This window comes from Peromyscus maniculatus, chromosome 19, assembly GCF_049852395.1.
Source record: "Peromyscus maniculatus bairdii isolate BWxNUB_F1_BW_parent chromosome 19, HU_Pman_BW_mat_3.1, whole genome shotgun sequence".
Classification (NCBI taxonomy): domain Eukaryota; kingdom Metazoa; phylum Chordata; class Mammalia; order Rodentia; family Cricetidae; genus Peromyscus; species Peromyscus maniculatus.
Window position 1 is genome coordinate 4,762,106 of NC_134870.1, and position 24,205 is coordinate 4,786,310.

Below are 24,205 nucleotides of genomic sequence, written 5' to 3' on the forward strand. Positions count from 1 at the left end.
ACCAATCATGTGATTTGCCACATGAACCTGGATGTCCCACTCGTTGTAGAAAACCATCTGACACTTGATGCACTGGTACGTCTTCTTCTGAGGAAACAAGTACAAACAGGGTCACTTAGACACGCGTGTCTGACCGCCCCCACTCAAGTCAACCAGAGACACAGTCCCTGACCACAGCACGCTCTTTCCAAGATACTGGTTTTTCTGCGTGGCTGGTTAACATTCTGTGGGTTTCTCAGAGAAGTACCATGAGCTTCTTATCAAGACTCTGAGAGCTGACAGCCACACCACAGGCTGATCCATGTACAAGAAGCAAAGGTGCCACATATGAAATAATAATAACCTAAAATGATACAAATGCTCTTCAGCTCAAAAGCAGACACTAGTATTAAAACTACCTATAGTATGTGGCTAAGTTTCAAACGCCCACGTCTCTGAGAATCAGACCCAGCTTAGTTCTGACCAAAGTCACGGTGGCTGTTGCCCCCAGGAATGAGGACGTATAATGACTAGGAAGTTAAGGTTTGTGGCATTTTAGACGATGGAGCTAGAGAGAAGCTTGGCAGCTTCGAACACTTGCTGCTCTCAGTGGACCCAGGTTCGGTTCCCATCACCCACATGGACACTCACAACTGTCTGTCACTCTAGCTCCAGGGCCTCTACAGGCACCTGTCACCAACATTGTGCACAGACACATACACACAGGCAAAGCACTCCAACACGTACGATAAATACCATTCCCTAAAATGGTATTTTATCCAAAGTCTGAAAGGCAGGTAACGCTTTGGAGAGTCTAATTCATCTAAGTATGTGCTTTCCCTTCTTAGGAAATCCTATCATGATTACATGGCAGTCCAGTCAAATAGATGGAGAGGGGCATTTATGGTAATTTTTAGGGCATACACAAAACTGAGCCGCAGAGGAAGGAGAAAGATGGGCCTGAGGTCCCTGTGACACAGGACGGGAAGGAGGCAGAAAATCTCTTAACCCTCAGATGAGGCAGCCTGATAAAAGCAGGCAGTGTGACGTCCATCTTTATTACTGAGTTTCAGCGCACACGGGGTTGACTCAATAATTAAAGAATTGGTTGTGTTGTACAGAATGTGCCATCACATACATACCTTTGCAATTAAAGCCCATTTACAATTAAAAAGCATTTTGAAAAGTGAAACCTACTATGATGAAATAAACAACTATGAAATCTTTCAAATGTGAGAACGTTATACCTGTAAAACTGCATACATGATGTCTGTTGTAATCATTCCCATAAGATTATCCTTTCACATGAAGTCATATAACATGTTTTACTCGTGGTATTAATAGAAAATATGTGCCATAAGTTAATATGAGTCCTAAATTAAAATGCATTTTGAAGAGTTCTAGCTGTTTAGGGGATAAAGAATGAAGTTAAGCATGAAAATAGTATAATGTCACTTGGGATTAAAAAGGATAAATGCCACAAATGGCAAATTTTCCTAATTGTTATAATCTATGAAGTATTTTCTTCTACAACAATGGGCAATTTACCTAGCAAACCATGGAAACTCAGGCACGTCTCCAATGCAGGTGTCTAAATAATCCAAGGGTCGCTGTACATTAGAATACATCCGACTGAATGCACTGAATCTAAATCTACCCAGGGCTTCAAACACCCTGACAATCAAGGAGGAAGATTTACTGCATGGAGCTGTTCACCAGACCCTTTGATGGTGACGTATAGAGCAACATGTGCTGTGTAAATAACATTCATCCCTTTTGTAACAATATTTCCCTTTAGAACTAGTTAGAAAATATTTCTTACTCCCTGATGACCTACATTATATATTGTTTATTAGCATACTTCAAGCATCATTCCTGATATGTGACCTTGCTGAAAAACAAAGAAACATAAACTTAATGGCTAGTCTTTTCTCTTGTTAGCACAGTAAAACACAGAATATGTCGAAAACTGTCTCCAAAAATGATGACTGATGAGTATGTAGCTGGAATGTACGCGGGGTGTTCTTTTCTTCTCCTCCACTAATAAAGAATAAAATCACTTGAAAAGCCAAGGTAATAAAATGCCAGCACTTATGACTATCTTCAAAATGAACTGACGTATCTAAAGAAGCCTCTAAGTTTTCTCTCATTGAAAGGAAATGCTTTTGTCACTATTGATAATTCACAGGGCTAATTCTCTCCACCTCACAAACAGTGTCTAAAATGTTTTCTCCTGCTTTATATCGACATGGCCATGTTCTTAGCTGTATAGACCTAAAGCTGCAGCCAGATAGAAATGTAAAGCAGGGCACCATGACTTCAATACTGAGCTTCATGCATCTCAGCTTACTCCCCAGGTTTCCCCAAAACAAAGCCACGAAACGCAAATGGAGGTGTGCTAAACTCGGTCCAGTGAAAACCGTGGTGGAAAATTCATTTTCACCTTCCAGGTTTTAGAATAGTAAATATAAATGGCCTGTAAAGTAGACCTCATTACAGTGGGTTCTTTTCAAAATATCTGGGAGCACTGCACCCCTGCATACCACCCTCTAAGTAAAGCCATCCAAACTGTGAACCTTGGAGAGCTCGGCAGAGCGGGGAGGACCAGAGATTCACCGTAATTCTAGGCCCAACCCATGCTCCTCTGCTTTCAGCCCTTGCTCTCAGCCCTAGGCTGTGCCTATTGCTTGATTCCTAGACAGTTACATTAACCCTTCTCAGTCTGAGAACATGGGCCCCTCACAACAGTCTCTTGGATGATTTCCAACACGCTTATCTCCCTCCAGTCACTCTGATAAACAGAACCCCAAGTGAGGCCAGAAGCCTGGGGGTGACCTGAAGCTGTAGAGTGCAAGAGGACCGTCACCTCCCTTAGGACAATTGCTTCCTTTTATATCAAAGACAACAACAAAAGTCAAGTGAGATAATTCCTCTTAAAAGCAGGTGAAGTAGAAACAGAACTTCCATTGTTTGGGCCCCAGATTGGCCTTGATCAACGCTTAGGTTGTCAATTTACTTGAAATGCTAATTTAGTACCATTTTTAAAAGAGACTTTTTTTTTTTCATTAGCCTTTTTAAATGTGCTGCTTGGGAGTGGGATTGTCATTTCCTGATTGTTCTCTTTTGTTTTCTGATACTGATAGATGTAATTATCAAGGATACAACTTTTTCCTAGCACCTCATTATTTTTGATTGATTTTGAGAACAATTTAAACGTGCCTCTTTGACATTTTTGTTTTCAGCTACATTCTGGTTAAGGTATTCAGAGACTTTCAGAGAAGAGCATCTCATAAGTAAAAAAAAAAAATGATTAAAGATCTCTAATAATGTATAGTGTAAAAACCGCCTTTTCTGATTAACCCTATATCTTCTATTTGATCTCTGCCCCATTAGTTTTTTAGGCGACATTCATCTCACCAAATTAAATAAAAATTATGAATTTAAAAATTATGTTTTAGGGTTGTAGATTGCTTTGATTTTCTTAAAATAATATAATACCTTCATTAAAAAAATCAGTGAGTCCATAGCGATCCTCAAAGACAGAAACCAGTATTAGTTGCCACCACGACTATTAAATTTGTCTCTAAGTATGATGTCCCTCTTTCCCCACCTCCCTTCCTCCCTTTTTATTTGCTGTGAAGCAGAATCTCACTGTACATCTCAGGCTGACTTTGAACTTGGCGTTCTCCTCCTCAGCCTTCCAATACTGTGATTACAGGTATCTGCCCACACACTTGGTGATGTAAATTTCTTTTTCTGACAATTGGCAATCAAAGGGTCAGAAATACTAGGCTTTTCCATTTTCTAGGAGGGAATTTAGTTCATGCCAACTTGGTGATGAGAAGGTCTAGGCAAGAAAAAACAACAAAAATATTTACTAACATTGGAAAACCACCACCTTGCAGTGATTTGGATAATCATTAATAGCTGTTGACAACCTAGGAGAGGATGGTTCTTCTGGGATACTCAAAGAATCTTACCTGAAACACTAAACTGAATCTAATACAACCTTTAGAGTACAATCTAGTTCTTAATGAATATGGAGACAGAAGAGTAAACATGACCTTGAAGGGCTGGGGGGGGGGCAGGGGGAGACAGGACCCAGAACACTCTTTAGAACTGGTGGACTATTACCTTTAAAACATCCAGGTCATAGGAGAGGGGAGGTGACTATTCCCAAATGTAACATAATGGGTATGACTTGGGGATAAAGGAGCCAGTAAAAGTATGTGAGCAATTGGGAAGTGTGGTCACCATTTAGGTGTTATTAGGGGCTAATGGGTATCTTTCCTAGGATGTGGGGATGGTACACTAGGAAATGGGCAATGTTCTTTGTGTCAGGAGAATCACATGACATGTATAGATGAAGTGGCATATATATATATATATATATATATATATATATATATATACATATTACTCTGTTCCCTCCCACTGCATCTTAACATAGCTTCTGCTGGTAAACCCGAAATCCTATGTTAGAAGCAGGCTCTCCTTACTGTGGAATGTGCTGGTTTTGACAGTATCAGAGACGATGGGGAAGCAGCTCATAATAAGGAAGGGACTATTTCTGCAACCTTGGTCTCGGGAACCCGATGATCACAGACCCTTCTCAAGACTTGCAGTGTAGAGCAGGCTCCAAACTCCTGCAGTCTATCACAGGATTTTCTATTTTCTCTCAATAGTCCATAGTTTCAATACCATATTTTAACTATGTATTTATTTCAATACTAAAAGAATGGTTTCAATCTAAGATCTCATGAATGTCTTTAATTCTTCAATTTTCTTCTGGTTAAATTAATACAGTTATTGGGTCTCCACTCACTTGGTCCAGAACTTTCCATGAAACCAACATTGGGGCCTCTCTACCCTCCCCTCATATATCAACTGCCCTTCCATTCTTCCATGTATGTTTTAGAACATCTGAGTTCTGGTGCAGGGGATCCTGCCCTCATGTAAGCTACTGGCTTCCAGGGTTGAGTGGTCGAGTTTATCATCTCTACCAAAGCACCAATTCAATGACCAGCTCCCACCACGAACTTGAAACATTCAGATACTCTTGGCTTTTAGTGTATATTCCTAGGCTTAAATTTGCTTAAAAGTTGGTTTCTCTTCTTAGTGTATATTGTTATCTTTCCAAATTAGCAAACCTACCATCTCATTTCAAGCTTTGTCAGTCTCTTTCTTTTGGGGGGCTGTTTTTGTTTTTTGTTGTCTTTGTTTTTGCTTTTTTCCTGCCAGAGTAAACTCATTCACATATTTTTGAAGTCTTGATTTGAAGCCCACTTGGAGTGAATGCCTTTTGGCCATGATCTCTCTGAGGTCACGCCAGGCTGCTGGACCTGAGCCTCACAGAGGGGCATTTCCTGTGCACCTGCCCCGCTGCGGGGACACAAGACACACACACACAATGCTAAGTCAGAAACCCGCCTCTCTTTCTGCCCTTTAGCTCTCTAGCTGAAAAGCCCAAGTACTAAGTAGTGATCAAAAACGAAATTTTATTTTCCAATTTCTTGTCTAAAGAAGGAAATCTGTCTCATTCCTCTTTCTTTATTTGCTTATTGTTCATTTATTTATTTGTGCACATATGCCTGCCTGGCTTACAGGGGCCTGAACTCAGCCACACCCATGCTGAGCAAGCCCTCTACCCCTGGATTACACCGGAGACCCCCAACCCCAGAGCTGCTTTACAAAGCAGTGCTGAAAGCTAAGCATGGTGGCACACACTGTAATCCCACTACTCAGAAGGCAAAGGCAGATGGATCAGGAGTTCAAAGCCAGGGGCTGGAGAGATGGCTCAATGGTTAAGAGCACTGGCTGCTCTTCTGGAGGATCCAGATTCAATTCTCAGCACTCACAGTTCTCAGCTAACAACCATCTTAACCCCAGTCCCTTGGGGAACTGATGCCCTCTTCTTGCCTTCGAGGACACAAGGCATGTATGTGATACATACATAAAATAAATAAATAAAATAAGAATGTAAAAACAGCCTGGATTATAGAGCCATGTCACTAAAAAAAAAAAAAAATTAAAAGTAGCTAAATGAATAAGTAGCAACCTGGCTTTGTCTTAGAAGAATGGAACCCTAATTTAAATTCCCATTGCAGAAGAGCCTTGCAGCCCTGCAGCCTCAATGTCAGACTTGGTCTCTGCGCCCCAAGGATAACGGAGCGTTTTGCACTTGACTGTGTTTGCATGGCTTCCATGTTTCTATTCCACCCCCATCCCAGTGTCAAACCCCAGTACCACGTCTCACTGTCTCCCAGCTTCCTCCGTTCAGGGCACTCTGAAATCTGTCAGAACCCTGACAAGAGGACGTTCTACAATGATGCTTAAATACACTCAGCCCAATTATACCCAGCAATCTTAGTAGGAAAGACACTCTAGAATGTTCTCTCTACAACAGTTGCTATTTAGTGGCTTCATCATTCATCTAATGACCATGAGTCTTAGCTAACTTCTCTGCAAATTAAAAATAATAAAGCTCACATCTTAGAGTTATATGTGAAAGGAGAATTATACAAACCTGCTTAGCAGTATGCCTGCCGTGAAGCAAGCTAGCGCTCAGCAGCATCTGCCTGTGCTGCTTTTAGCTGACAGTTTATTATGGGGATGGAAGGAAAGGGTGCTAACGGGCACGCAGATTCTCATCGAAGGTGAGCTCCAAAGGTGGACCTCAGCAGGGCATTAACATTGTCTTTCAAGTAAAACACACACATTTAGGTTTTATGACCATTGCGAGTTCCGGTATCTATTTTAAACGCTCAGTGACTGACAATATAAAGGACACCGTGGTTAGTGACAGGGTGGAGAGATGGGAAGGACTTGGTTTAAGAAAATCTGCACTAAGATTCTAACGGGGCCAAGAAGGTGGCTCCCTGGGTAAAGCGCTGCTATGCAAGCGTGAGGACTGGAGTGTGATCGGCAGCGCAGACCGGAACGGCAGCCCCCGTGTGATTCCGGAGGTGTGAAGGTGAAACAGGTTTCCCGGAACAAGCTTGCTAGCTAAAATAGCTGAATTAGTGAGCTCCAGGTTCAAGCCAGAGACCCTGCCTCCATTAACACAAGTTGGAGAGCAACAGAGGAAGACGCTTGGTGACATCAGCCTCCAAACACACATGAACTCATGTACATACCTACCTGTACACAGGAGTGTCCCCACACACATGCGAACACACACTTATGCACACTAATTCACACCAAACCAGGCCAAACCAGCTAGGCGAAACAAGAAACAAACAACACAGTTTTTAATGTCTATAGCAATATATATTACCATTCTAAAAACAAATATATTAATTACAAATTGTATATGGTCAGTAACACCTTCACTTGACAGTATTTCGCTTAGAAGCAAATGGATATTGTACATGAGTATAAGTAATGAGCCAACAGCTTTGTACAAATACTCAGTAAATTTAAGACATTTTACTAATTTAGTCTAGTCAATTTCCACACAATAGTGAACTAATATGAAAGTAAGTTATTCAACACAGAGGGAAAGGTGGCTGAAATGCAACCAAAGCTACTGACGATGACAAGTTTGTCCACGTAACCCTACGAAAACCGGAAGCATCCTCATTGTGTAACCTTGTGGATGGGCTGGTGCTTTGTCTGATGCCTGGCACATGGTGAACCCTAACAACCTGGACGAATGAGCATGGTCTCTGAATTCGGGGAGTTGTAATACACTCTGGGAAAGGAAGTGCACAACATTTAAAGCCCTGCAAGGATTTCGCCTAAAGAACATGGCAAAGCAATTCAGGGCCAAGCAGCTTTGTTGGTATGCAGTGAACGGAGCTGAAACAAGTCAGGTAGGGACAGAATAATACAACCAGGAGGAGGCAGAAAAAATGCCCTGGAGGTGACCCATGATCTAAAATGGAATAATTCTCTGGAGTCTAAATCTATTACAAAGTGCCTGTCACATGCCAGGCAGGATGCTCACTGTCTTGTGGGGCATTTGCTGGATTGAGGAGAACAAATCATTAAGAAACAGGGTCAAAGATTGCTTCTGGCCAACCGGCTAGCCAGAAAACATGGCAGAAAGACGAGACGTCACCCAGTTAACAGCAAGCTGGACACAGATCATTGTTTCTTCTTAAAGTACCAGGGAAATTATTTATTGAGCATATTAATTTTTGAAAATGAAATCCAAACTCCACAAAGATAAAAATTTAAGCTACCACTAATTTCAAAACCAAAGGGTAAAAAAAGTCAAACCAGCTTTTCATCTTTTATTGAGTTTTTAAAATATTAGATGAAATGTACTAAAATACTTTATTTCCAAATACATCTTTGATAGTCAAAATTCTAGAAATAATTGAGTTGCCAGAAAAATCTAACAGATATTCATACACACAAAAAACCAAAACAACTAAAATTTTGTTTTAAAGATGGAATCATATCCATTATACTGGGCAAATATTATGGAATAAAGTAACTACTTTGGAGGTCATAAATTAAGAATTTTTGTAAAGTTTCAAACCAATAAAGAATAATAAAGGAATAATTCAAGTAAGTTCAAAACTAAGTTTCAGAAATTTGCTTCAAATTTTGTATGTTTACTTGAGCTTGACGTTCACTTTAGACACTGGCTGTGGCTCATCGGCTCTCCCTGGGTGGGATCACTCCCCTCCTTCCCCTTGTTTCTCCCGATGCACAGTTAGTGTTCCTCCCAAAGAGATCAGCTTACACCCTTCCTACCAGGCTCCCGAGGCACCTCAGGTGGTTACCCCTGATGATCTCACCGAAGGGCAGAGGGGTCCAGCAAGTCTTCTCCGGTGCCATGACCCATCTACCTGAACAAACCCCTTCCAGTCTTGTCCACACGACAGTAAGTTGGTATATTCCATTTATTTATTTATTGCACTGGGCAGTCTAGCCAGGCAGCCTACACTCAGTCACCTCCCTTCAAAAGGCGCCATCTACAGTGTTCTGTAACTGCTTGCAAAGCTCCCTACCACCACACAGAGCACCAGAAATCAGCCAACTGGAAGAGGCTGAATTAGAGGCTATATTTTAAAAACACACAGCAAAGTTGAAGAAGCCACGAGAAAATATGCTAATGCATGAGTTAAGGCCGAGAATTTGTCTCTAATTACTCGTGGCCGTGGCATGAATTAGTTTACAGCAAGTTACGATCTGTAGAGAATTCCAGTTAACTTTCTGCCCCATCTCTTCTATAAAAATTCATATCATACAAAAAGAGTGTAAAAAAAACCATGAGTACAGAAATGTTAGTTTACATATTGATTCCTTCATAAATATACAGCTGAAGATAAAAGAAAGAAGTCAAAATGTTTGACTTACATTAAGGTCTATTAACCTCATCAGCTGATCATATATTGATGCCTTTAGCTTAGAAGTCACTGGAACTTCCCTTCTGCCTCATGGTAGCTATGGTGATGTATGCATGGAGAGATGAAGGAGCCATGGTAGCTATGATGATGTATACATGGAGAGATGAGGGAGCCATGGTAGCTATGATGATGTATGCATGGAGAGATGAAGGAGTCATGGTAGCTATGGTGATGTATATATGAAGAGATGAAGGAGATAAGACATTTTTTTGTGTGTTCCTTCACCATTCAATTGCATCACTTGTCCATAGGGATGAAATTCTGAGGGTTAGTGACACTAATTTATAACTCTATTATAAACCATGGAGAGTATCATGAGATAGAAAAGATACTTCTAAATTTTATGAAGAAATATTTTCCTGGGCTGGGGAGATGGTCCTGTCAGTAAAGCAAGTGTTAAGACCTGAGTTTGGAGCCCCAGAACCATGCAAAAATCTGAATTTAGTAACTCATGCTTGTAATTCAACGGATGGAGAGAAGACAGAGCCAGGCAAATCCCTAGAGCTCACTGGCCAGCTAGCCTAGTTGACTTGGTGAAGTTCTGAGGTAGTTAGAGACTGTCTAAAATAAAGTGCAGGGTGTCTGAAGAACAAGACCACACTGTCCTCTGACCTCCACACACATGTGCACACATGTGGCAAACCTAACTATGTACATACATGTGCATATATTACATGTGCAAACACATACTTTCTTATGTATCTGTCATAAAAGAAAGTAGAGAAATTGAATAGGTTTATTAACCCTTTGAGTACTTGATATCATCAGATAACTATCACAAATATCAGAAAAGACAAAAATCTTATTTCTTGCTAGATCATGATTTCTTTTATTCTAATACTTGCCTGTTTTATCTGAATTATTTCTACAGAGTTATTCTATACCCTAAATGGGTTATTCACTCTTTAAGTGTGGACAGTGAGCTAAAGAACATTCATTTCATATCTATTGTAATACATAGCTTATTACTTAGACATGATGAATATATACAATTCATATATGTTTATTGTAAACTTAAAAACCCTTGCTTGTGGTGATATATTGTCCCCCAATAAATTGTGCACCCTAATAAAGCTTATCTGAGGATCAGAGAAAAAAACCAGGCACTATATTAAACATAGAAGCCAGGCAATGGTAGCACATGCCTTTAATCCTAGCATTCAGGAGGCAGAGATCCATCCTTATCTCTATGCGTTCAAGGCCACACTGGGAACAGAGTCAGGTAGGGTGACACACGTCTTTAATCCCAGCACTAACCACAGAGATCTGGAGATCTGTACAGACAGACAGGAAGTGACTTAGCTGGGCGGAGAGAGGAAGTGAGATGCAGAACAGAAAAGCATATAGGCATGGGTATACAGGAAGTAGCTCTCTTTGGCTGAGGATTTCCAAGTGGTAAGAATGTGGCTGGCTTCTTTCTGCTTTTCTAATCTCTCAGTTTTTACCCCAATATCTGGCTCTGTGTTTTTATTAATAAGACTGTTTAGCAATTCATCTTATACTTGCTTATGCATATTCTCTTTATTTTGGGTTTATTTATTTTTATCTTTTGGTAGTGCTGGGGATTGAACCATGCTAAGTCCATGTTTTCCCACTGAGCTGTATCTAAGGAACTTCCTGTCCTCTTCAGGTACAGGCTCCCCTGAGTCCACTCATCCTCCTTTGTTTCTATTCTTGGTGTATCCTTCCAGCCATTCTTCTGGAGGCTTCATGTCCCACCCACAGGACATAGTCTCTTTAAATCTGGTCATTCCAGTCGCCCACATCAGTGCCCAAATTACCTGTCTGTTATTTCTATCTCCTAGGAGATATCTTACTGTATCCTCCCCCTCAGGTATCTATCCCCCCTGCCCCCGCACATCAGGAGTTCTCTTTTCTCTCACCCATCCCTATCACACAAACAGCTTTCCACTTAGGCATGTCGAACTACCCTTCTCATTTCTTTCAAATTGCTTCTACAACCCACCTGAGTCAAAAAGCCAGTTAGCATTACACCCACACCATGCTGTGGCTGTTGCTTCACTATTCCTGTAGTTTATAGGAAGTTTTCAGGACAAGTGGTGTTTCCTTCCCCTCCCCTATGTTAAAATGTTCTGTGCTGTTCCAATGTAGTAAGTGCCTGATGGAAGGCTTATCTTATCCCCCTTTGATTGAACTGAAGTTATCTAGATTTTTCAAGTTCTTTCTCATTCATCTTACTAAAAGTACCTTCAAAAAATAGGGGAAAATGTCCAAATATCCTTCACATTTCCTTTCTCCCCCTTTCCACATGCATGCATGTCTGTGTAGGTGTGTGAGTGTGTGTGCCCATGGGTGGGGGCACACATGTGTGGGGAGTGTGCATGTATGCATGGGTGTGTAAGTGTGTGTGGGGAGTGTGCATGTATGCAGAGTGGTGTCAGGAATCATTCTTGTCACACTTGCACCTTATTCACTGAGGCAGGGTCTCTCAGTCAAACCCAGAGGTCAGCAATGTGTCTAGTCTCCCCGGCCAGTTTGCTCTGGCAAATCTCCTGCCTCTGCATCCTCAGGCTGAAATTACAGGCCAACGTGGCATTTTTGTAGGTTCTGGGAACCCAAACTCTGGTCTTCGCTCTTGCACAGTAAATGATTAGTCAATGATATATCACTCCTTCATATTTCATAGCAGAAATTTTGCAGAGCAGCATGGAGTTTCAGGGTGGAAAGGAGAAGTGAGTTTATCCTGCTTTCAGTTTCCCATCACAGACCAGAGTGGTTCGCAGAGATGAAGTGACCTTGTCCGTGACTCACCACAGGAGTCACCGACGGTCTAGAGCACGGAGTAGCAGGAACAGATTCACACCTGTGTCCTGCAGTAGCTAAGGACTGTGTACTGACCAAAGGAACACAAATCATTTCCCGCCACCAACTGCTGCTTTCCTTGAGGACCCTCGTTTCCCAGTGCACAGTTTAGCAGAAATCTTCCTCTACAGGTTGAGGGTGGTTTATCCAAGCTTCTGGGGACCAGAAGTATTTCAAAAGCTTGTGGGGTTTTTCTTTTAATTTTTGGGATATCTGAAGCCAGAGAAACCTTGAGGATAGGGTCCATGTCTAAAACGCCTAAATGTGAATTCACATAAGCTATGCATATATCATATAGACCTACCCCAAGAGTTTCTGTGTACTTTAGTGGACCTATGCTTTAACTGTGAGCCAACCCAAGAGGTGAGATGTGGAACTTTCCCCATTTATGGTATCACATTGGTGGCCAAAATAATCTTTAGAGCATTTCTGATTTCTAATTTGTAGATTAGGGATGCTTGACCTATATGATCAAAGCATCTATTCAGATTATAGTCTAAGTTTTCCTGATACACAATGGGCAGTGTCCATTTCTCTCTTTAGCTCCTATACCCAGACCCTGCCTGGCAGAGCATGTGAAGCTGTGCATGAGTCATCCATCAGGGAACTTATGTCCCAAATGTCATCAGGGGGGCAAGACTGCCATCACCAACATACCTAGATCTGTATCAAATAGGCAGATAGGATCTCCCTGTCACCCTTCAGATTGTCCCAGGAATATTCATTTGAGTCCTAAAAAAGTTCTGTGCAATTCTTACTGATAATGTATCTTATAAAACTAGAAATAGTTCATATAAAAATGACCAAGAATATAGAACTTAGAAATTTACAGGGTCCTTTCCTAAGGACCTGTTGAGAAGGGTCTTCCCCAGAACAGAGTAAGGGGCCATGCTAAGAAAATGGTGACAATATCTTAGAAAACACTCTCTGTGACTTATTTTTCTAAGATGTTTTGTTGCTGTAAGCTCAGGCAACAACTTGGTCATTATTTCGAAAGACAGTTTGGAATACTATCAGTGGACACCTTTTTTTAAAAAAAATTAGATTATATTTGTTTATTTGCTTTAGTGGTACATATGTGTGCTATGTGTATGTATGCAGGTAGGCACATGCCATGGAGGAAGACAGAAGATACTTGAGGGAGTCAGTTTTCTCCCTCCACCATGTAGGCCCTAGGGTCTGAATTCAGGTCCTCAGGCCTGGAAGAACACATCTCTACCTACTGAGCCATCTCATCTGCCTACCAGTGGATGTAGTAATTGGAGATTTAACCATCCAGTTCTTCACATCTTACTCGATACTCAGCTGGTAATTTGAAGATGCACCAGCTCATTGAAGGCTAAGGTCTTTGCCAAGAGAAACATGGAAAAAAAACAGTTTTCCTTTGCATGTATGGAGTTTAACATGCATTTAAAACTTGGTATTGACTGAAAAAAGAAATCAGCTAGACAGAGTAACATGCCTGTTTTAAAATGATTTAAATTAGGAATGACAAAAAGATCCCAACCCAGAGCCATTTATGGCTCTAAAACCATCTCAGAGAAATGGCTCAGCTCTCCCAGAGGACCAGAGTTCAGTTCCCAGCACTCAACATCAGAAGGCTCACAAAGCCCACAACTGTAGCTCTAAAGGGTCCAGTGCCCTCCTCTGGCATCCATGGGCCCCTACATTCCCATGCACATACCCACACACAGATACACATAGTTAAAAATAAATTTTTTTAAAAAATCCATCTTCTATAAAAAACCATTTTGTTTCCAGTCTGAATGGCTACAGATATTGAGCTTAGATACTTCTGACAGATTTTCAGCCTTCCCGTTTAGACATGTATCCCTCCACCCTTTTCTCCATCCTTCCTCTTCCATCCTCCCTCCATCCTCCCTCCATCCTTCCTCCTCCATCCTCCCTCCATTCTTCCTCCTCCATCCTTCCTCCTCCACCTTTTCCTCCTCCATCCTTCCTCCATCCTCCCACCTTTCCTCCTCCATCCTTCCTCCATCCTCCCTCCTTTCCTCCTCCATCCTTCCTCCATCCTCCCACCTTTCCTCCTCCATCCTTCCTCCATCCTCCCTCCTTTCCTCCTCCATCCTTCCTCCATCCTTTCTCCATTCTTCCTCCTCCACCCTTTCCTCCTCCATCCTTCCTCTATCCTCCTCCATTCTTCCTCCTCCACCCTTTCCTCCTCCATCCTTCCTCCTCCACCCTTTCCTCCTCCATCCTTCCTCCATTCTCCTTCCATTCTTTCTCCTCCGCCCTTTCCTCCTCCATCCTCTCTCCATTCTTCCTCCTCCATCCTTTCCTCCTCCATCCATCCTCCTCCACCTTTTCCTCCTCTATCCTTCCTCCTCCATCCTTTCCTCCTCCATCCTTTCCTACCAATCTCACCCTTCTCCTTTCTTCTTATTCTCTTGTGTTTAGAGAATAAATAATCTCCACTAAACATATGGTCACTACTTATAATTAAACTCTTTATTTCAGGAAACATCTTTTAATTACAGTTCCCTTTTGCCTTTCTTATGGTCCATGACAAACTTATAAATGAAAGTATGCCAAGATCATTCTGAGGTAAGATGAGTTATGTTCATATCAGATTCTGTAAGATAAATTTATCAAGACCACTTGAATCTCTAGATCATGATGTATCTTTGCTTTAAAGCACCCCTTTCCTTATCACATATTAGTAATCTGAAGACATATTTAAAATAAATCAAGGTTATGTGTCAAAATTACAATTTCTACCAAAAACAAATATAAAAATATTACCACTTTCCCCCCTCTGCCCTTCCAGTAGAAAGATTCTTCAGAAACAATGTCAATGGATTTCAATCACACAAATCGACCTCTTGGTCTTTCAAATTACTCATCTGTTTTCTGACTTAGAATTTAAAACTAAATCTTTTTTCTATTGTTCCTCATTTACTATGCTTCACACAGACAATTTCTTCTTGACTTAAATATTGTTTCCTCCATGTTTTTTTTTAATTCCCCTGTCCATGGAGATGTGTTTCAACCCAGTAATATCACTAGACATTTTTCCTTTCCCATGAATGGTTATCTTATGCATCTGGGCACTTATCTGCTTACTGTTGTTATATCTTCTGTGTTTACTGAAACTATCTCTAACCTCATCATAAGTAAAATAAGATTTTATCTTTGTGGTTTTTGCATTTTCTTTGCTCCTTGGTTTTCAGCACTTCTTCTAGGTTAATTTTAACATTTAATTATGTTTTTCTACTTCATCAACTGTGGGAAAATAACTTGTTTAGATACAGTTTGACTGAATAAGCCATTATTCTAGGCTGATTGTCATAATAAATTAATTGAAAACACATTACATAAATCAGTTATATGCATGCATGAATGAACAGGAATGCAAGTATAATACTTACATGTAGGTATTATAATACATAAATGATGTACCATATATTGTGTGTGTACATGTGTGCTGTGCTTTGTGTACACAAGACACTTCACATTTCAGTGTGTCACCTGCTCTTTATGAGAACCTTAGAAAGTGGTGGCACACGCCTTTAATCCCAGCACTTGGGAGGCAGAGCCAGGTGGATCTCTGTGACTTCGAGGCCAGCCTAGTCTACAGAGCAAGATCTGGGACAGGCACCAAAACTACACAAAAAAACCCTGTCTTGAAAAACCAAAAAGAAAAAAAAAGAAAAGGAAGAAAGAAAGAAAGAAAAGAAAAAAGAAAGAATGTGTATAAAGGCAGTGTGTGCAGAAAGTCCATTGTATCAACAAGGGAACTGAGAGCTGAAAGCTTCACAGACACTTTTGTCAACTGGTATTTGAATTTTTTCTGCCTAATAAAATCTCCTCTTCTCTCCTATTATACTGCATACCCCTAAACGCCCCACAGTGGCCACCTCTCTCCAGCAAAAACTGCAGACTTGCTTAGACGATGCCATGTATAATTCTATAAAATAAATTATTTGCCACGATATGGGGGATTTTACAAGGCTCCACCTGCCACTCAATCTCTTTATGATGTGAATTACATAGGACATTACATACTTATGAGACATCTTATGTTCTATTTATATGTGAGTCTAAGAGACTGGATCAATATTTAGTTCTCAGAGAAGTGCTTCCACCTTTTCCATAGTTTCTATCACTTGAATCACCAAACTTCAAGTTCCAAGCATTTCAAGAGGCACAAAGCAGTGCCGGCAGCACCATGGAGCACATCTAGCCAACGCCTCCCTCCACCTCTCATGGCGCTGACCTCTTCTCGCAACCACACTGTTTTACCATGCTTGCACCATTGTGCTCACCCCCTGCCTCCGTTCTCTCCCGTCTGTTTGGTGTTGAACACGGATACATGCAAAGGGCTTCTTGCTCTGTCGCATTGGGGCTGTGCTAGACTTAATGCCCGCAGTGGCCATCGCTCCCCAAAAACTGCAGACTCAGCTGAGGGCCCTTCTAGCATGGCGTTTGTCCACACCGGCTGCTATGTATTGTTTACTCTGCAGGCTTTCCAGATGCTACATTGAGGATACAAATGTATAGCAGCTAATGCGTATAAAGAACTAAAGCATACAGTTATAATCATAGACTTATATTTGTATAAAGCCCCTTCTCTTTATCCCTCAATGTTCTGTATATTGCAAGAAGTCATCTATTATCTCACAAGGCAATGAATAAAAACAAATCAATACTCTAGCCAAATGTCCTGGAAGCCAGGAGGTCACACCTGTTCAGGCAGCAAGCATGGACACTGCTCTTTTTAACTACACCATAGGAAACCTTCTAACGGGGATGTGACTACGTCTTAATGCCTTTACCACACTTGACCAACTTACTTGTAACCATGGAAGAAGAGGTTCTAGGCTCCCTGAATTGGGCAAGTACGAGGTTGCCGCTAGAATTTTAGCCACTGCTGGCTGCCAATGTACAGTGCTGGCTTTATAGTGCCCTTCTCTATGTAGTGAAGGGCACGCTATACATTTACAGTTCTGCCTGCGTTGTGAAATACCAAATGCTTATAAAGAACGTGCTTAACACAGGTTACATATAAAGAACACCCATTAAACACCTGTGCCCCTGGCCCCAGCTTGGCTTCCTCGGGGACCATCCCACGCAATCTTCTTGTCCTCTGAATTGACATTCCCCATAATTCTAATGTGCTTTCTGTGTTCCTATGTGTTGACAGAACATTGTTGCTTCCTGCTTGTGACAAAGTCTTAATTTCTCATTTTATTATTAGATGGTTTGTGATTTCCTACCAACTCATGGTTTAAATAAAACGTACTTTTAAAGCTGATATTTTTTCAGTTATATTTATGGCAATATGTGTTGTCATCATGTATCTCTGAGTTCGGGTCTCCTATTTTTAATGGAGGTGAACACAGCAATCAATTAATTTGTGATTCACATTACATGGTCTTCTTTGAAAAATCATCCCCTAACCTGGGATCATAAAAATATTTTCTCTAGTTTTCCAAGAGGTTTATGCCTTTGTCTTTCAAACATATATGTATATAACCACCTGGAACTAATTTTTTATATATGAGCAAGAATTTGATTTTTGCTCAAATAGTTAATGAATTCAATACTTCATTCACTGATGAAAAAGGATTACTGCCTGCTACCCCGAGGTTTCAGATGCATATCTCTCTGGGAACATCTCATTGGGGTCTATTAATTGCTGTAGACTAGTTATAAAGATGGGATAGTAGGACAAGTCCTCTCCTGCTCACTGTTTCACCCCAAGAATCTCTCTGCTGCTTGGTGTGGTCAGTCCTCTTACTGTGCAGTCGAGGCTGGCCTCAAACTCAATCCACCTGCTCTAGCCTCCTACATGCTGAGTTTAATGCTGTTACCACAGTGCCTAGAGTGTCCACATCCCTTGGTCTTTCATTTCTTCATAGGCATTTTGGAATTGCTTGTCAAGTTCCAACAATTAAAAACATGAATGTAAAACAAACAAACTTTGCTGAAATTCCCAATGGAAGACTCACTGCATCAGTTCAGCAGGAGTGATGACCTCATGGTGCACTTCGTCATTTATCGGGGCCTTTTAGAACATCTCTCCAAAACATTTAATCCCTTTCTACATAAAAGTTTTATGTATATTATAAAATTTATCACTGAATACATATGCTTTTGTGCCTATTATCAATGAGATTATTTAGACTTTATATTGCGCTGTTTTGTCACACTGTAAATAAAGAGCATGTGACTTCAGTTTTTTGCATCAGCAGCTGCATTAAATGTTTTAGGTTCTTTGGCAATGAGTCCGAGGATGTGGCTCAGTGGTACATGGACTGCACAGATACTTTGGGTTTCTTTATAAACAAAAAAAACGCACATCCTGCACATGACAGTTAAACTACTTTCCGGTTTGAGTTATACTTCCATATTTAAATTTGCCTTACCTGGTTAGTTATATTACCCACAAGCTTGATCAGCAGTTTTATGAAATGTTAATTCACCAAAACTTTTCTATAATTTGTACTGGTTGCTAATATTGACATTATAAATAGTCTTTATTAGATCAAGGAAAGTCTGGTTTCATTACTACTTTAGTATTTTTAACCATGAAAAGATGCTGAATACTTTTGTCTGGAATCCTGGAGATAAACATGTAACTTATTTAATTTGCCAATGTGATAAATTAGTCAACCTTCTGAACTTGAACCCACCTCGTGTTCTTGTGATGAACCCACTTCATAACAATGTAACCTTATTTTGACACACAGGGGATTTCACTTTATTGATTATTTTGCTTAAAATTTTAGGATGTAAAATCATGACTAAAACCGACCTAGACTATTCTTTTTTATTGCGTTGGTCTGGTTTTGATATCAACATTATAATATAGAGTATTAGCTCTTTTTCACATATTTTTGGCATACTTTTGGGTTTATGTATATATTTAGGAAAATTTACTCTAAAAGCCATCTGTGTCCGGTATTTCCTTTGTGGGAAAATTTTCAAGAATTTATTAAGCTTTTTAATGATGGTAGGATCCCCTCTCCACCTCCCTCCCTCTCCCTCTCTCTCCCTCTTCTTGAGCTGGTTTGATAACTTACATTATTCTAACTTGTTTTCCATGCAATAGAAACTTTTGAGCCAGTATCATAAATGTATGCATATAACGGAAGTTCGTACTCATTTTATTTGGCTTTTGGGGTAAAAGTTAAAGTGAGAAGTAATGGGCCCATGCAAACCAAGCAGTGGATAAATTCTCATATGTCTATCTGCATTAGTCATCACCACACAGAACAAGGCTGGGACACTCCCATCACCCAGAAAAATTCTTCATATTCCTTCCCAGTAGCTTCCAGCCTAGAGGTAACTACTCTGACCTCAGTCATCACAGATTACTTTTGCGCATTCCTAAACTTTGCATGACTAGAGGAAGCCATTGTACCTGTCTGGCTCCATCTTTCAACACTATGTATGTAATATTCGGGGCGCTCTATTACAGCAGGTCATTCTCTGTTGCTGAGCAGTACTCCAGTACAAACAGCCTAGACCAGAATCATTAGGACCCGAATCATTATTTATTCACTCCATGTTAATGGGAGCTTTGGTTTATTCAAGATGGAAGTGTATATGCATAAAACACTATGGATAGTCTTCAGAACTTATGGTAAGCACATACTCATCTCCTATAAACCGAGGAATGCATTGATAAAATAAGCTGTTTAACTTTAATTATGTACCACATGACGGTGTTCGAAGCACTCGTGTGACATTTTAATCCCTTTGCTACTGTTAGAGAGCTTGGTTCAGTTGGAGAAAGACTACCTCTCTGTGTTAGTTACGTCCATATGGTTAGCTAGTCTCCCTTTGTCTTTTTAACCTCTACTACTGAAGTTAAGGCTCCTCTTTTCTCACTAAGATGACACGGGCTTCGTGCTCCTGGTCATCCTCATCAGAGGCTTGGACATTCCACTGGTCCTTTCTCCCTTTGGTAGGATGTTCTTGTGTTTCTTCAACAGCCTCTGCTCTTAGCTTTAACTTTTCCTTTCTACATTTTAGGGTTCATTTTCTTGTTTGCTTCCTTATATCCCAGAGCTCAGGTAGTAGTTTTAATCCATCAATAAAATTTGGTTATTTTCTAGCACATAATTCTATTTCCAAATAACTTACTAAGTCTTGTATTACTTATATGTTTTTAAACATGTTTTGTTTGCACTAGAGTCTCCTATAGACCAGGCTGGCCTGGAATTAATGCAGGCGAGAATGCCTTTGAAATGCTGCTCCTCCTGCCTCTACCTCCCCAATGCCACTTCCACAGGCATGCACCACACCCAGCCACCAGAGGTGAGTATTTTTAATTTCTATTTTAAAGCTTTCTTTGTGCTTTGTTTGATTTTTTAACTTGAAAATGTATCAATTTTTAAAGACAACTTTCTCACTTAAAATGTACTTGTATTGTACTCAACGAATATGACTTGTGTGGTCTTCAGTGTTTAAGTTCGCTGAGACCTGGTTTTAAGATGGGGAGAGAGTGAATGGGACAGCTGAAGTCTGGTGTAGAAAAACTGCAAAGAGGAGAGACACAGTAAAACCAGAACCAGCAGGCCAACAGGCACAGGTCTGGTGCGCTTGGAGACAGCGATCACACAGGACACAGAAGCGGGGCAGGAGGAAGACACAGCACTCTCCACGGAAAGAGAATGGAACAACTCCAGTTGGGGTTAATGAAGAGTTAGCGGGACCACAAACTGGGAATGTGCAATGAAGTGCTGAAGTCCAATTTAACTTGAAAGTGGAAATGATAATTTTTCTCATTTCCATGGAATAATAATCAGGAAAATGAGTGGTTAAGACCAGAAAGTTCAGAACATTCAGATCATTTTTTATTTTTTTAATTTTAGTTTTTTAATGTGCATGTGTCTGTATGTGTGCTATGTGCATGCAGGTGTCTGTGGAAGTCAGAGAAGGGTATTGGGTCCCCTGGTTATGAGTGGCTGTGAGCTGCCTGATGTGGATGCTAGAGACTGAATGAACCTACATCTTCTGTGAAACAGAAACAAATGATCCAAACTCCAGCTCCAGAATCAAGTGGATTTAAAGGTGAGAACAATTCAAAGTTTAAAACCAAGTATCATCTCAAGGAACCTGCTATTCAGTCTTTTTCTTAAGTATCTGACCGAGGGTCAGCGAGATGGTCAGTAGTTAAGGGCACCTGCTGCCACGTCAGACAATCTGAGTTCAATCCTCAGAACCCATGCGGTAGAGGGAAATCACCGCCTCCTGCAAGTTGTGCAAAAGACTTGACAAGTGCACATACACATGTGTGCATGTGTTCTGTGCACATACACACATACATAAATAATAAATAACTGTAAAAGTTTTAAGAAAAGATTTTGAGGCCGGGCGGTGGTGGTGTACACCTTTAATCCCAGCACTCCGGAGGCAGAGCCAGGCGAGTTCGAGGCCAGCCTGGTCTGCAGAGCGAGATCCAGGACAGACACCAAAACTGCACAGAGAAACCCTGTCTCAAAAAACAACAACAAAAAGACTTTGGCAGAGTTCTGACAAGCAAAATGTTGAATTTCTAGAAATTCAAAGTAGATACAACAGAAAACTGTAAACATGCCATGTGGTAGGTAAAGAGATTCAGAATGCATCTTTCTGTTTCTCAATAAACTTCTTTAATACCTAATAATTTCCATCTTGACTCAATTGCAGCAAAAATATAAAACTCTCCTCCTAGATAGGGCTGGGAGTCTACATACAGTGATTCCAAGCCTTTTTATCCTTGAACCTAAAGGTCAAATATTACACACTCTTGGTTGTATACAAAACATTTCTAACTTCTAAAAGCATATTGCAAACACAGTGATAATATTAGCAAAAATTTCAGAACTGGAGGGAGGCACAGACAACCTAAGGATGGTAGTTGCATGTGGGGCTATGATCAACACAAGCTGATCTGGGGACTGGGCACAAAGAATAGAGAGAGCCAGTCAGCAGCCTCCAGGCCCACGCCCAAACATTTATGCCAAGGCCATAAACTGTTTCTGTAGACACCAAACAATTTTTTCACACAACAATAAATTTGGAAGGCAGATTGGACTTGGCAAAGCAATTTAGTGTACTGAAAGAATGTCTTGAATCTTATGAATTTATTTTGTCATATAAATTTCCAACTTAACTATTAAATGTAACTTACTTAGAGGGAGCCTAACTAACCATTTATTTTATGCTCCTTGTGTATTAGCTCTACAAAACTTAGTATCGGTAACGTGAAATAAAAAAAGTAACTTTTCCCCAACCTTCTATTTTTCCACCTAATATGAAAATTCCTATGGTATAAAAACAATGCCAAAGAAATATAGAAATTGTTATTAGATACATTGCTATTTTCAGGACAGCCTATGTTGACAGAATTTTGGCTCTCAGACACCTGGAATAGACCTTTATATTAAAGATGAATGTTGAACAGTTAGAAACTTCAAACTTTTTAACTTATTTTAGCATTCTTACATCACCGCTAACTCCAAAGCATCCAAGCACATTTCGGGAAAACAATCAGCACATCTATGAACTAAGTTATCATGAATTTGATGTACCACAAATACGCCTCACCGTTTCTGTTACTTGGAAGTACTATGTTGTTCATTCGCCTATGGTTGCCAAGCTCCTAGGAAGCCTCGCACACTGGTGAGATGTGGGGATTTGTTTGAGGAAGGGAGAAGGCGCCATGAACGTGCACTGACGTCATTTAATGCATATGTGCACACTTCCTACCGAGACCCGAAGAAGGCAGTGGAAGGCAAAAGATGAAGAACATGAATTCATGAGGAATTCGTCCACTAAAGGAAGACGATGGCTTTGGAGGCGAAGCAGCGCTTGACAAACATCTTGACAACTCTAGTTAGAGGTGGCATCCCTGGGGTTTCCTAATGGGCTAGGAAGGGCAGGGAGGAACTCAGAAGGACTGCCAGTGTTTCCCTGAGTCAGTAGGCACAGGGCGTTTCCCTTCACTACCATCATGGATATCTGGGAGAAGAATGGCTTTAGGAGAGAGAATCAACACACATATCTGAAAGAGATACAGATAGGTAAGTCCATCTTGGTGTAGAGCACATAACTCAGAGAGAAGTGTCTAGGCAGGAGGAGGAGACAGATCTAAACATAAAGACAGTCTCTGCCATATATGGCTGTAACTGAACACATCTTATTTTGTTTGATCTCAGAGGCTAAGCAGGGTAAGGCCTGGTTAGTATTTGGATGGGAGACAGTTACTGCCCCACCCACCCCCAGTAGGTCAGCTGCCTGAGTAAAGTAGACAGAAGTAAAACACAGGATCACAGGAAACCCCAGGCACCTTCTGGTCTAAACTAGGAACAGCAAAAGCCTCTCAAGGCAGCAATAGGAAAAAGGCCTGGGCAGACCCCACATAAAAAGCTTGTATGGTAGTGTACACCAATAACCCAGACTGGGGGCGGGTGTTGGTAGCTGGGTATCCAAACTAGCTGGCTTGACATTCTAGTCAATTGGTGAGCACCAGGCCCAGACAGAGGTACCATCTCAAAAGATAAAAGAGAGAAATCACCTGGTGTCTACCCCTGCCCTTCACACATACATATAGTTGTATGCACACCTACATGCACATGTGGACACAAACACACACATACATACACAATAAACAAACAAACTAATTAATGAATGAATATACAAATAACATCTTCACTGAGGTACAAGGTCCATGTAAAAGAATGCACTGATTTTACATCCAGCGAGTATAGACAAAAACATGCAGGCACATAATCAAAACTAAGATCGAACTGTATGTAACACGTTTCCGTCCCTCCCCGGAGGTCCGCCCTGCCCCCTGGAGGCAGAAATTGGAGAGTCACTGGTGTAATGTGGCAGTTGTAGCAACAGGAGTGAGAGGGGCCATGGGACAGCAGCATGCAAAGCCGTAGCAGCAATGCAAACCAAGTCTCAGGGCAGCCTCAAAGGAGAGGCTATGGGGCACTCACGGAGGTGAGAGGTGAGCCAGGAAGGGAGACAGGGCCTTCTGAGAAATGCACCAGCCATCTGTTGACACCTGTGACAAGTAC

General features: G+C 40.9%; 1 protein-coding gene across 3 annotated transcripts in view; it reads right to left on the reverse strand.

The window, feature by feature from the left end:
• Znf521 (zinc finger protein 521) overlaps positions 1-24,205 on the reverse strand; it is a 309,484-nt gene that overhangs the window by 132,166 nt on the left and 153,113 nt on the right. For all 3 annotated transcript variants that reach the window (XM_076554761.1, XM_076554760.1, XM_076554759.1), the window contains one exon: positions 3-87. In XM_076554761.1, the coding sequence (XP_076410876.1) occupies positions 3-87 (85 nt within the window). The remainder of the gene's footprint in view (positions 1-2; positions 88-24,205) is intronic.